This window comes from Gymnoscopelus microlampas (assembly GCF_963454915.1).
Source record: "Gymnoscopelus microlampas genome assembly, chromosome: 3".
In the NCBI taxonomy this organism is placed as follows: Eukaryota; Metazoa; Chordata; class Actinopteri; order Myctophiformes; family Myctophidae; genus Gymnoscopelus; species Gymnoscopelus microlampas.
In genome coordinates, this window is record NC_139940.1 from 35,310,943 (window position 1) to 35,325,225 (window position 14,283).

The 14,283-nt window shown below is 42.0% G+C and overlaps 1 protein-coding gene across 1 annotated transcript; it reads left to right on the forward strand.

The window, feature by feature from the left end:
- Positions 1 to 300: 300 nt before the first annotated feature.
- On the forward strand, positions 301 to 13,768 carry pomgnt2 (protein O-linked mannose N-acetylglucosaminyltransferase 2 (beta 1,4-)). Its single transcript, XM_084051908.1, has 2 exons — positions 301 to 617; positions 10,868 to 13,768. The coding sequence occupies exon 2, from the start codon at positions 10,953 to 10,955 to the stop codon at positions 12,744 to 12,746; it is 1,794 nt and encodes a 597-aa protein (XP_083908034.1). The 5' UTR covers positions 301 to 617; positions 10,868 to 10,952; the 3' UTR covers positions 12,747 to 13,768.
- Positions 13,769 to 14,283: the final 515 nt, after the last annotated feature.

The window sequence follows — 14,283 nt, forward strand, 5'->3', positions numbered from 1 at the left end:
GTAAAGGACCCCCAAATGAATTTGTCCCCTAACTGAAAATGTTTTGTACCAGGGACTCCCGTACCAACAAGATTCCTTATGAAAATAGCAGATCTACAAGTTCAATGTGAGGTTGTAGATCGGCTATTTTGAAATATCCGATGTTAAGCTTTAAAATGCTCATGCAGCCTTGTCGTTTCTTTTTAGCATGTTTTAATAGACCTGGGTGCTTGTTTCTCTCGCAAAACCTGGCAACACTACTAGAGCGGAGCAAAGCGGAGTCGGGTTTCATTCAAGGCAGCTGCTTTGCCTTTGGAGGATCTCTGCTGCCTGTTTTGACAGCTAAAGGCTAGCTGGTAAACAATACCGACATCCATGGTTCTCTGTCCGAAAACTAATGAATGAATGCGCTGCTCTTTTGCGCACTAGTGCCCGCATGATCGGCGGGTGTTGTCAACATCTCCTCCCTCACAGCTTTATTAGGTTGCGTCTCTTGTTCTCCTCCATCCAGGGCTCCTGATGATTGTCGTTTCTGCAACACCTCTATATGAGACACTGATGCTGCCAAGCTGAGACAACCATTCAATTCCATTGAAAGACAAGAATCGCTACATTTCATTGAGAGACACCCTCCCCGGGTAAGAAAAATGCCTGCATTTCACTTACTCGGTCATCATAGAATGGTCTTTATTGTATCACTATACTGTTAACTTTTATGCAAAGGGTTTTGCGCTGCTGCTGCTGCAGGTGCAGTGATACATTGTATCAAAGCACAGGCAATCTGCTATAATGTAACGTTTTGTATTCATCTCACTGCAAGGCACTGGGGTGAACCGTAGAACCCTGTAGAATAGGAACCAGTGGTGGAAACAGTACTAAATGTTTTTGACTAAAAGTAAAAGTATCAATACTGCAAAATAGAAATACTCTGTTACAAGTAAAAGTCCGGAATTCAAAATGTACTTGTATAAAAGTATTGGTTTCAAAATGTACTTAAAGTACCAAAAGTAAAAGTACTCATTGTGCAGAATGTCCGATTTCACAAGTTTTCAAATGTATAAAATATTTTGAAAATAGCAGATTTACAAGCTCACAATGCATTGCATCGCGAAGCTTTGTGAGCTTGTAGATCGACTATTTTCAAATGGCCGAAATGTATATAGGGCTGAAGTGGTTAATGTATGTTTTGTAATAATAATCCAAAGTAATTAGTAACTGAAGTTTTCAAATAATTGTTGTGGAGTAAAATTACAATATTTGTCTCTGAGATGTAGTGGAAGTAAAAGTACTGAAAACTGGAAATACTCCAGTAAAGTGAAAGTGCCTCAAAATTGTATTTAAGTACAGGACATGAGTAAATGTACTAGTAGTTACTTTACACCACTGCTCACTGCAAGGCACTGGGGTGAACCTTAGAAACCTATACTAGGAGTAGGATCGATTGTGGGATAAATACACTTTACATCATGCTTGGCCGTGACAGCACTTTCTTCACAAGTCATCTTGTGTGTTGTGCTACTACCAATACTTAAACAAATGCAACACACAAATGTGTTAGTAAAGTCACATGCAGTCACAGACTACTCCATGTCAAGTGCTTGTCGCTGTACATCTAAAAAAAAGTTACTTCCACAGCGATGACTGAGACTTTAAACTGGAGATAAGCTGTCCATGCACGTTGTATTATGGGTCTAGGACTAGGTTATTACCACATGTAGTACATTTTAAGTTATGGTCTTGTAGTCTGTATATTCTTCATATTCCGCTGTAGCACATAAGCAGCTAAACCTGTAATAGCCTTATGGAAATGTTAACACCTGTTTTCCTGAGAATCACCAATACAGAAATAGAATATTTTTATTACCCAGACAACTCTTGATCCACAACCAAGCCTTGGTTCTTGACCACAATACTGAAGATATACTTCTATAGGCTGCCACTAGCCGCAAGAAACTCTTAGATCCTATTTTTAACATCTGGAATCTAGAGTTGCAATACCAACCCTTGACAGCCCATTCATCCAAACAGAAAAGTCCTATCTGATTGTATTAAACAACGTTAAACTCACCAACATTGAAGCTTGGATTATTCTCTCTTTATCCCCGTTTTTGTTTCATAAAAATCCAACATATTATGAGCTACTTTCTGTTAATAAATTCCGTGCAGGTGATTATTGTTCTAAGTGTTGGAGTTTGGAAGCACTTGTTTTCAATAACGCAACGTCCTGCTGCCTCCTGCATTATGTGCAATTTCGAAACAGGTGGCATGCAGGACCGTCCAATGAGTGCTTCCAAACTCCAACACTTAGAAAAATAATCACCTGCACGGAATGCAGGTGATGGACAGAAAGTAGCTCATGACATGTCTAGGGGTGGACTTTTATGAAACAAAAACTTTGTAGATCATTCAAGCTTTCCGTACAGCTGCAATGTTTGTGAGTTTAACGTTGTTTAATACAATCAGATATAGGACTTTTCTGTTTGGATGTATGGGCTGTCAAAGGTTGGTATTGCAACTCTAGATTCCAGATATAAAAATAGGATCTAAGAGTTGCTTGTGGCTAGTGAGGAAATATTCCTGGAAACCTACACTCTCTAAAGATTTGTTCATAGTGTTACTAAGTTAACCACTTAGCTTGTAGCCCTATTTTATATAAGTTGTATCACTGTCTCGTACAAAAATGTGGTGCGTTGTGATTTGAGCTTGTTGATGACTATTTTTTTTTAATGTTTCATATATTTAAGATTTTTTTCTTTTGTTTATTATTATTATTATTATTATTATTTTTAAACATTTTGCCTATAATTACATGTCCAAAATAGGCCAGATTGAAAGTGGTTAAATAATACCATGAGACTGACGTTGGTCTAGTAATGCTACACTAATTTATTTGTCACACACATGGGAGAAAGAGAGAATGTGAACAACCTGATTACACTCTCTCTGGATCAATTTTAAATCCATTGACAAACAACATCTTATGTTCTTGAACAAGATCTCGGAACATAAGTTTGACTGACCAGAGTATTCTCTTGTCCTTTCAAACGTAAATAACACTAAAGTTATTTCCATCCTCGGTCATACATGGGTCCTTGCAAAACTCCTCACAAGCGTGAGATAGGAATAATAATAACCTTATTAGGTAATGTAAGTAACTGAAAAGGAATCATACAATGTAATGAATAATTGCAACTAACAGAATATAGAATATCAGGAATAACCATGATTTAAATGAGGTTACACACAGCTTAAATGAGGTTAACTGAATATATTCCCCCTCATTAAGGTTTAATTAGTTTATTGCACCAACATCCCCCATCTAGGGACCACAGATGAAAATAAGCTTGTAGCTATATCTCGTGCAATACATTTAGTGTACATGGTTCCTGTCAAATAAACAAGCGAGAGGGAGGGATGTGGGAACATATATAGTTGCCACTAACTCAAATTTAGATTAATCTATTCAGAAACCGTAACACGCTACAGTATGTCAACAGTGTTTATTTAGAATGGTGATTAAGCCCCTTTGAAGTCCACAATGCATGTCATATCAGTTAGCTAGCTGCTTACATATTAGGGATGCATTAAGACGCATTTAAGCAAACATTAGTTTTATAGAGTTGTGTTTAATGTCCTTAATCAGGTTTTTTTTAGTATAAGTCAGGTATTGCGGTATTGTAACACCCATGTAAATTCTATAGGCTAATACTTCACATTGGAGGCCTACAATGCATTTTATACAGGTAAGCACATTCATCACACGCATTGGGAGCTTGTATATCTGCTATTTTCACCAAATGTTTGCCCCAGAATAGGGACACTAGGGTTCATGTCGTTAAGATATTGTGTTAGTAAATAGTACTCTATTTAACTCAGTTTGTGGGATAATCTGTGCTGCCATGGGGCAGGCCTAAAGTGCTGTACTGCGGCATTTTTTAGAGGATGTCCTTCCCACTTGGTTCCTCTGTCTTTGTCTGACACATGCCCAGACCCAAAAGTGTGCGCGCGTACACACACACACACACACACACACACACACACACACACACACACACACACACACACACACACACACACACACACACACACACACACACACACACACACACACACACACACACACACACACATACACACACACTGCAGAATGTATACACCAGTCCCCTGTTTTTCATATGACCCCCTGGGATAGAAGAGCTGTACAGTGTGGAGCCGTGTACTGTCCTGATAACTGCTCATGTACTGTATGAGAGTCACTGTTACTAATTATATAGAACATGACGGAACCTTATTAATCACATGAACACTTGCTTCCCTATTCTGGGGTGAACATTAAATGACGATGGCAGATATACAAGCTCACAACGTGTCACAACAAGACACATTGTGAGCTTGTAGATCGGCTATTTTCGGTGAAGAGGGGGAAAATGAGCAGACCCAGTATTGAGCCCTGGGGGACCCTGGTCAACGAAGTATATACGGCTTTAAGTGGTTAATCAGTAGTCTGTCAGCGATCAATAATTATTCTGTCACGGTTTGCAGTTGCCAGACACTCAGACATAAAATGTACATACCATCGTCAAAGAACATTTTCCGACTCTTCCTGCCACTGATAATGAAACAGCCATTTTGTTTGGCCGTCTGTGTATCTTCCTGTCTGCTGCTGTTCAAATCCCTTTGAGCAAGCGTGAGAGAACGTGTATGTGAGTTGTCTTTGTAACGGCTAGATAATGGCTCCTAGGCTTGAATTTCTCCCAGCATCATCCTGAGTTGAAAGCAACTTGATATGACCTGACAGCCCACATTTAGGTCAAGAATGAAGATGACAGCAAATAGGGACACCTCATAAGGGCCCAGGCAGATAGGCAATCAGGTGGCCAAAGGGAACGAGAGATGGAGCAGAGAAAGAGAGAAGTGGTTATTTCTGAGTCAGGTATTTTCTTTTCTTTTTTCTTTTTGGAGAGTGAAGGATCTTGCAAGGTTATCATAGCAAAGGAGGGAAATAGATTGCAATAGGTAAAGAAGAGATGAGGAATGAACTCCAACTGATCAGAGATCAAGCAATGATGAACACCACAGAGAGGATGAACAGTAACAGTGCCAGCCTGCGGCTGCTCCCTTTCCTTAGCCTTGGCTTTCCAGGAATCTTATTAAAATGCATTAGACACTCCAGGCTGCCCCGCATTGCCTTCCCCCACATCATTGGGGTGCTTATCATCTCCAGAGCAAACAGACATGCTAAACAGTAACTCTAGTAAAGCTAGTGCTGTAGCGTCAGCCTAGTAGGCAGCAAAGAGCGCACTGACTGATTGACAGGTGGTCGAGGGAAACTGGGACTCATCTTCATATATGATGAGCACTGGACTTTCAGATCCTGAAGAGAGTGAAATGAAATTTACATGATTTGCAAAGCGTAAAGCTTTGCAAATCAGAGGTTCATAATGTGGAGAACTATGGTGATGAAAATCTGTGTTGTGATGAATAAAAGCCTCTTTTATTGGCCTTAAATTGGAGAGGGATTTACCCACCTTATGTACTTTGTAGGATTTAGGGTGATTATGCAAAATATTATCATTTCAAGTCTAAAGTCTAAAGGTTTAAATGCAGAAACCGTAACATTGTGACTACATACAAACAAAAATGGGTTCTTCAAAGGTATGATTACATATATATTTATTGATAAGATGAAATACTTATGATGAAACTTTGATTCAAAACTCTTGGAACAGTGTTATGTTTCAAAACACTAGTTCAACTGTATACACAGCTATCAGAATATCATATTCAGTTTTAGGGCACAGTTCTTACTTGAAGTGCATGAATCATACTTTTTGGGCAAATGGAAATTGATAATATAGCATTTCACCAAGGAAAGCGATATTGAGCTATCTCTGGTAAAATGTTGATATTATGGCCTGAGGGTGGTGCTAGAGGATAGGTCATGGGGTCACTGAAATAGTTAGGGTTCATCTTCCTGGGAGCAAGTTTCATGGCAATCGACCCATTACATTTTTAGATGACTTGTTTTCAAGTGGAAAGTTTGGCCTAATTGAATACTTTTCTTATAATGTATTCAATACTTATAATTCTGTATTCTTATAATGATTGTGCTAGACAGTCTTGGAAAAGCCATGGGATCACCAAAATCAGCAGGGTGCAACCTTGCTGAGCATTAAGTTCCATGACTACCCATTACATTTTGAGATATAATGTGTGCAATTCATGGAGCATGCATATGATGCTCAGCAAGTTTCATGGTAAGCCATCCATAGAGGCCATTGTACAATAATGTTCTCCATTTAGAGCCTTGAGGAGTACAGAACCTGGCAAAATCCTCCCTTTAGCAAAGCTGTTTTAATTAATCTTAGCCTCTGAGAGAGTTCCCCAGCAAGAAAGAAAATAATCTTCTGTTAATCATATTTAGTGTATGTTGTGAATGTTGTAATGGTTTAACATCTATGTGCCACCAGATATACCTAATATGGTAACATTGCTTGTCCGAGGTCTTTCCCATATAAACAGGCAGTTGATAATTCAGTTTGGCATTTAAACACTGACCAGTCCAGAGCGCTACATAAGGAGAAACACAATGGAACGTATTAATTTATTGGTCCATTCATTTGTAATGCATCTATTTATCCTTTGACTACGCTCTACACATGCATAATTATTATAGGTCTTGTAAATATTTGCCTAATGGAAAATGATGAGAGTCAGGCTAATACTGAGCTATGTTATTGTGTTGGTAAAGGGAAACTGTTGTTTTCTCCATATTATTGAGGTGTGGAGATGCTGCCAAAGAAGATGGAGCCATTAGATTGCCTTGGCGTCTGGTGGTTCAGTAAAGCAGGCAGCAAACATCATGTGAGCAAGGTCTTACTAGGTCACGCAGATGCCTGTAGGGCTATGCCGGTCCCATTTTGGGGATTTCTTTTATTTTCTGCTACTGCCCGCCGTGCCCGGGAATACAAGCTGTTATTATTGTAAAAGTAAAGGAAATTAAAAATGTATAAAGGAGAGATGAGGATGGACTATTTTTGTAAATATGTTTCCTTCTTCCAAGGCACAGTGGCAAAGGATGTTTGATGTTATGTTATACGGTATATATAAATATACTGCGCTTTATCAGATGTTATATTACTACCAACTACTTCACTAAAACAAAGTCTATAATTAGATGTGATAGCGGCAAATCATCATCATCATCACCTTTATTTAGACTCGGAGGGGCAGTTGAGGGGCAAGCCCTCATTTTCAATGTAGCCGGGGTACATGCAATGGTAAATGCATCAGTGTGGTGGGTAAAGTAAAGGAAAGGTACATGGGAACTCAGGAGAGACTTGCTGAATACCGATGGATGCAAAGAAAACCATACAGAACAGAGAAGCAGTCAGTGGGCAAGATAATGCCATACAGACACAGAAATCCTACTATAAATGTGCGAAACCTCTCCGTCCATTCTGTCCATCTCCTCCGTTACAAACTTGTTACGGAGGAGACCGGTGGCCAACACACTCAGGTTTAGTAGAATATAAATGTGAAATGTTCCCCACATAGCCTAAGATGCCGTCATAATATTTTGATTATATTTGGAACCCCAGCGACCTTTTCCTAATTTGAACATTTTTATTCGCAGGCAATATCTCTTTTACATTACAAATGAGAAACAAAAGGTTGTCTTGAAGGTCAGGTTAACCAACTATCAGCTGCAAAACACACACATACACGCACACGCACACATGCTAATTAAAGCAATTTTCAAGCTTTACTTAAAATAAATTAGATGACACATAATCCTTAAACCTATTCCACGGCCACGCCTGTTTATATTTAATAATGGACTCGTAACAGATCCATATCTTGTTGTTGCTGTTTTGTACCCCGTAAGTCATACATCATCTGATGATCATAATAGCCTGTCTGATGTATGATGTGCCTTTTGCCTGCTAAGTTTCCGTGTAGCAGCTTTGACATTTTGAAGCTCTTGGTTTCTTGGCACCTCTAGCATATATAGTATGGGGCAACCACATGTGCGTGTACCCTGTGGGTCCCAGTGTGCAGCAAGAAGGATTAACAATCCCCTCTAGCATTAGGAGCCCAGCGTTGCCCTTGTCTTTGTGGAGAGGAGGAGAAAGGAGGACATGCTTAACACATTCAATACGGGAACGCATGTTTTGTTATACTTTTACTTTGGCAATTAAAAGATAGCAGATATACAAGCTCATAGCTATGAGCTTGTGGATCTGCTATTTTTGGAAAATCTTGAACATTTGTGCAAATCTTTGAATACATATATTTTTGGAAACAACATTTTTAACTCAACAAAATTTGGGGGTCCCTGGAACAAAATATTTTGATGAGGGTCGGCGGCCAAAAACACATAATTTTGGGCCCCCCAAAATGATATGCATTTGGCCGTGGATGCCACGATTTTTCAAAAATAGCGGATCTACAAGCTCATAGCGCTGCACTTGGTGCTGCGCTATGAGCTTGTATATCTGCTAATTTTTAATAGCCCAAAGAAATCTGAAAATGACACAGATACTTTCCCGGTCTTAATGGATTAATCTCACAAGCAACCTGTTTTCCCCCACACTGTTTGCCTACATTCTGGGTGCTGTGTTTTGCACCAAGGTTATATAGCATACAGTGCTTGTATTAGCTCACAATTGTCCATGGTAGGAAATGACAGAATGTGCTTAGTTTAGTGATGTGTAAACTCATGGGGAGATTAATGATTGATGTACCTTTCTTATAGCATAGGACCCAAATTGTTTACTCTTTTGTGCTGCTTACTTTTCAGCATTTACATCTCTTTTACATTTACATCTCTACCCATGAAATTATATTTCTGATCCATTGTTTTCATGCTATGATGGTATGGAAACGGTTAACCATTACTACAGGCACTTTGTCTGCTCCTATTTTTCTTAGCCATTTGATGTACACACTATACTGTGCAGCTATGGACATCTGCCCATTGTCACACCCCATGCTATGCAGCAGAAAGGATGGAAAAACTCAAATGAACTTCTTTATATAATACGTCACGTTACACAGACACAAAGCTCTCCATTCCTATATCCCACTGTCATTCAACATTGGCTATTTGAGTATTCTTCCTCACAATATTCAAATGGTAAAGGAGGAAAAATATTGTTATTTTTAAGTAGTGTGTGTGTGTGTGTGTGTGTGTGTGTGTGTGTGTGTGTGTGTGTGTGTGTGTGTGTGTGTGTGTGTGTGTGTGTGTGTGTGTGTGTGTGTGTGTGTGTGTGTGTGTGTGTGTGTGTGTGTGTGCGCGCGTGTGCATGTGCATGATCAGCCAATTAGAAGAAAACGATTATGCTATAAAGCAGATCAGGTAATGCTTGTCTGATTATCTTCCTACTGTATGTAAGACAGGATTGAGCCTGTGCTCAAAGTGGTCGTGCTTATTTGAATATCTATACTGTAATCTGTATTGTTCTCTGCTCACTGCAGAATTTGATCACAGAAAGTGACCCTGCTACCAGCGACAAATTGTACTTGTTGGGGTGTCAGAAATCGCCCTGGGGGTCTGCTTGGCTTAAAGAGAGACAGAGAGAAAGAGAGAGAGAGACAAATGTATCTGGATGAAAATGGATAAAGGATGAACATGGAGACTTTAAATAGCTAGATTGAGATGTCACTTAGCTGTCTTCACTAGTGAGGACATAGTATATATGTGAATATGTGGTGGAGATAAGCTGGACCCAAAAAAATGAATTAGAAGAAGATGACAAGCTAAATGGCATGCATCCTGTTTATGGGGCACAAATCAATTTGCAAGCTGGAAATGAATTTTGTGTCTGCTTCAGATGTAAATGGTTTCTGACAAGCTAACCTTAGACAAAAGAGGAAAAACAACCCATTTTGGTTTGTTTGGCCCGACTTAATTTAGTTTTGCTACATAGCCAACATCAGCGAAAAGAAAGAGTTACATCACATTTTGTGACAACAATAGAACAAAACCCAAAACAGACTTGAGATCTTGAGATTTCGGTCTAGTTGTGTGTGTGGCGTTGTTATACCGTGTTAGTATTCCTCTTAAATCATAGTGTTACCATGTGTATTTTGCAGGCTTTAGGGCCAACAATAAGAGTGAAACTTCAGTCCGTCCCTTCCTGTGGAAACCTTGGTTTCAAGTGGGTGAAAGTAATGTTCAGAAGATGGATTATATTAGCTTGCCTTGCCAGTAGCCTAGTCTTCACTGGGAGGCAGCTGCTGGCTGCTAGGTAGTGGATTGATTTAGAGTCTCTCCATGACTCACTTGTTCTCTCAATATGCAGATGAGTAGAGTTGAGAGCAACGCTCCTTTCTTTCCCCATGCCTCCTCACAATGTAATTTGTCTTGACACATGAAGGGAGAGAGGGAGGAGGGGGAATGCAAGGTTAAGAAAATATCCTGTTTATTCAACAAGGTAAACAGTGACTTTTACTGAAGGACTCGGAGACATGCCCTGATTAATCACAGGATTGTATAGGTTACATCAATAGCACTGCAGGTGTTGAAGATTAAGTCTGTGGATATTACAGGACTTTATTAGGCCCAGCGTTCTCTCATGACCGGTCTGTTGGCTTTGGCATAAGGTTGATATATTGCGATATTGACTGTATTTTGGCTAGCCTGTGATTGGTTTAGTCTGCAATTTTCACTAATCTGCTCTTTTCCATTTTCCCCTTTTTTCCACATCACTCCATCAGTTCCACCTCCTCCCCTCTTTTGCCCTCTCCTCTCCCTGGCCCCCTCCTTTGGCCCACACCCTCCTTTCTCCTCCACTCTCTCTTCCTCCTTTTCCACTAGCTACTCCTCCTTCACTTTCGGGCCCCTCCTACATTCATCTCTCTCTCTCCCACCCCTGTCTTCCAGTTGTGGCGTGGCGGCGGATGTCTCGTCGCCTGTCCCCGAGGTTGGATGTTGGTTGGAGCCGGGGGACACGGCCTCAGCAGCAGTGATGCGCGCGTCGGTGGCGGGCTGCAGAATGACCATTGGGGCTCTCCTCAACGGGCTGCTGGTGTCGGTGGTCGCCGCACTGCTCTGGAAGTACTCGGCCCTGAGCGAGCATGCCGCCTTGCTGGAGGAAGAGCTCCACCTAACACAGCAGTCCCAGGAGCTCTCGCAGGCCCGCATAGACTACCACGTGGCCCTGCTGGCGCTCCAGGAGCATGGCACCCGCATGGTCTGCACCGGTAAGATGCACACCGATCGCATCTGCCGCTTTGACTACCTCTGCTACTGCTCCGAGGCTGAGGAGTTTGTCTTCTTCCACTCAAATTCCTCCGTCATGTTGCCCAACCTCGGACCCAGGCGCTTCCAGCCTGCCCTGCTGGACCTGTCCTCTGTAGAGGACCACAACACGCAGTACTTCAACTTCCTGGAGCTCCCTGCCGCTGCTTTGAAGTTTATGCCTAAGCCAGTGTTTGTGCCGGATGTCACGCTGATTCTAAACCGGTTTAAACCAGACAACCTGATGCACGTATTCCACGATGACTTGCTCCCCGCCTTCTATACCATGAGTCAGTACTCGGACTTGGACGATGAGGCTCGCCTGGTCTTCATGGAGGGCTGGGGCGAGGGTCCGCACTTTGACCTCTACCGGCTCCTCAGCAGCAAGCAGCCACTGCTCAAGGAGCAGCTCAGGAACTTTGGCAAGCTGATGTGCTTCACCAAGTCGTACGTCGGGTTGTCCAAAATGACCACCTGGTACCAGTACGGCTTTGTCCAGCCACAGGGCCCCAAGGCTAATATCCTGGTCTCGGGGAATGAGATCCGACAGTTTGCTAAGGCTATGATGGAGAGGATGAACATCACCCGGGTGCAGGATGGGGAGAAGGATGGAGGGAGTACCGAAGAGGAGAAGGATGAGTACATAGTGGTGTTCAGTCGTTCAACGACGAGACTCATTCTCAACGAAGCAGAACTGATAATGGCACTGTCCCAGGAGTTTCAGATGAGGGTGGTCACTGTGTCCCTTGAAGAGCAGTCTTTCCCCAGTATAGTCCAGCTTCTCAGTGGTGCCTCCATGTTGGTCAGTATGCATGGGGCTCAGCTTGTCACCTCACTCTTCCTCCCCAGAGGAGCTGTGGTGGTGGAGCTCTTTCCCTATGCCGTGAACCCAGAGCAGTACACTCCTTATAAAACCCTCGCCTCCTTACCGGGGATGGACCTGCAGTATGTTTCCTGGAGGAATACGATGGAGGAAAACACCATCACCCACCCAGATAGACCCTGGGACCAAGGAGGCATCGCCCACCTGGAAAAGGACGAGCAAGAGCGAATCCTTGCCAGCAAGGATGTCCCGCGGCACCTGTGCTGCCACAACCCAGAATGGTTCTTCCGAATCTACCAGGACACTCTGGTGGACATCCCTTCATTCCTGGAAGTTCTCAAAGATGGCCTGAAGACCAGACCAAACTTAAAAAAGGCCAAGGCAGCCAGCACAGTACATCCAGGCCGGGTCAGGGAAGCACAGTGTCAAACCTCAGTCCAAGCCACCAACGAAGCTAAACTCACGGTCTCCTGGCAGATCCCATGGAACCTGAAATACCTGAAGGTGAGAGAGGTGAAGTATGAGGTGTGGATCCAGGAACAGGGAGAAAACACGTACATGCCTTACATCCTTCCCCAGCAGAACTACACCTTCTCAGAGAACATCAAGCCCTTCACCACCTACCTGGTCTGGGTCAGGTGTATCTTCAACAAGAATCTTCTGGGACCCTTTGCAGATGTTCTCATGTGCAGGACCTAGAAGGATCTAATAACCTCTGAACTGGACTTTGTACTGTTTCATACATAATGGTTGGGTAATGCTTGTTTCAGACAATCCCATATTGAAACAGAGGACATTAAATACAGCCGGAGTGGTAACCTAGAATAGTAAATATGACGTCACAAAACGAAGCACAGAAGATGAGTACAGTGTGACTCACCTATTGACAAAACTGAATAAGACTTAAACCACGAGGACTGAGCTAGCCTGGCATGGCCAGACTAATATCACTGCGTAGATATAAGTCTGGAACTTTGGTGTGGAAGATTCATTTCCAATTCCAAGGGGCGGATACAAACGGATTCAAACGTCACAGCAAAAAATGGCCCACTTTGAATAGTGGGCTCTGATTGGTCACCTACAACTCTGGGGTGTGCGAAATGTAATTCAAACTGAGGAGTGCCAGGGCTATATTTTTTAGCTATGGCAGATTTGTCTGGTTTCCAGGCTAGGACTGAGCTACATTAGATCCAAGGAAATGGCTTATGAAAGTGTAAATGGAGAACATAGCCTATCTTCTGTGAAATTAAAGTAAGTAAGTTCTCAATAAAAAAAGACTCAATATTATGGAACTCAAATCAACAGATTTATCTTTGAAATAATCATGTTAATTTGTTTTGTTACTAGTCAAAGCCCTGATCCTTTCAACATTTCCTGTGTTTCCAGTGTTTTCTGTGGAGCGCAGGTATGAATTCAGTTTTGCAGGGTTTTATGTGTGCATTTTCTGTCTTAAGCAATTCTACTGTGTGAGTGAGACCTCTTTGGCTTTGTTTACTTATTGATTTTTTTTGTTACGTCATTATTCACAGAATTCTGCCAAAACCAAAGTGAATTTCAAAATAATATCAGCCAATATTATTGTAAGTCATCCATGCTGAGATTCTTTCTTGTAGCATACATTTCTCTGTGTATGCTTCTAACCACTGTCTTGAGTTTCATATATTCATGTATTATACAATCTCACAAAGCAAAGCAAATGGAAAGTTTATACATTTTCTGAAGAATTATTTGTGGATGCTACAGTATAAATGTTTCCAAGGCTGGAAATTAAATTGTTTTAATCTAACTATATAAATGGCGAGCAACTTCCGCACCCTCGGTGGCGACACCCCACAGCTCTGTTATCGAATAAACAACGCACCGCCAGACCACATGTCGCCTACTGAGTCGCCACGGCGGCCGCGCTGAATTTACGCCTCGCGTAGGGGACATCTCACTGCTCACTACACCGTTTCCACCGCGCAACATAATTAATTCTACTCACCAAATGTCGGACAAAACGGAAGGGGAGCCAGCTTCGTACCGTTTACCGTGCGCACGACCTCATCACCACAACAGTAGCCAGCCGCTGCGGGGTTTTTTTCCTTTTTTTCCAAACTTTTTTTTTGGTCACCATTTTCTCCAGGCACCATTTCTGGTGTAACGTCGGGTGTTTCTTTTCACCAGCCAATCACCTTTCACGTTGCCACGTCCGTTGCCACGTCGCGCTGACGTACGCTAAACAAGCGCTGCCGTG

What these genes read in the sequence shown, in the direction of transcription:
- pomgnt2 (XM_084051908.1), top strand. Translation starts at nt 10,953, where the DNA reads ATGCGCGCGTCGGTGGCGGGCTGCAGAATGACCATTGGGGCTCTCCTC.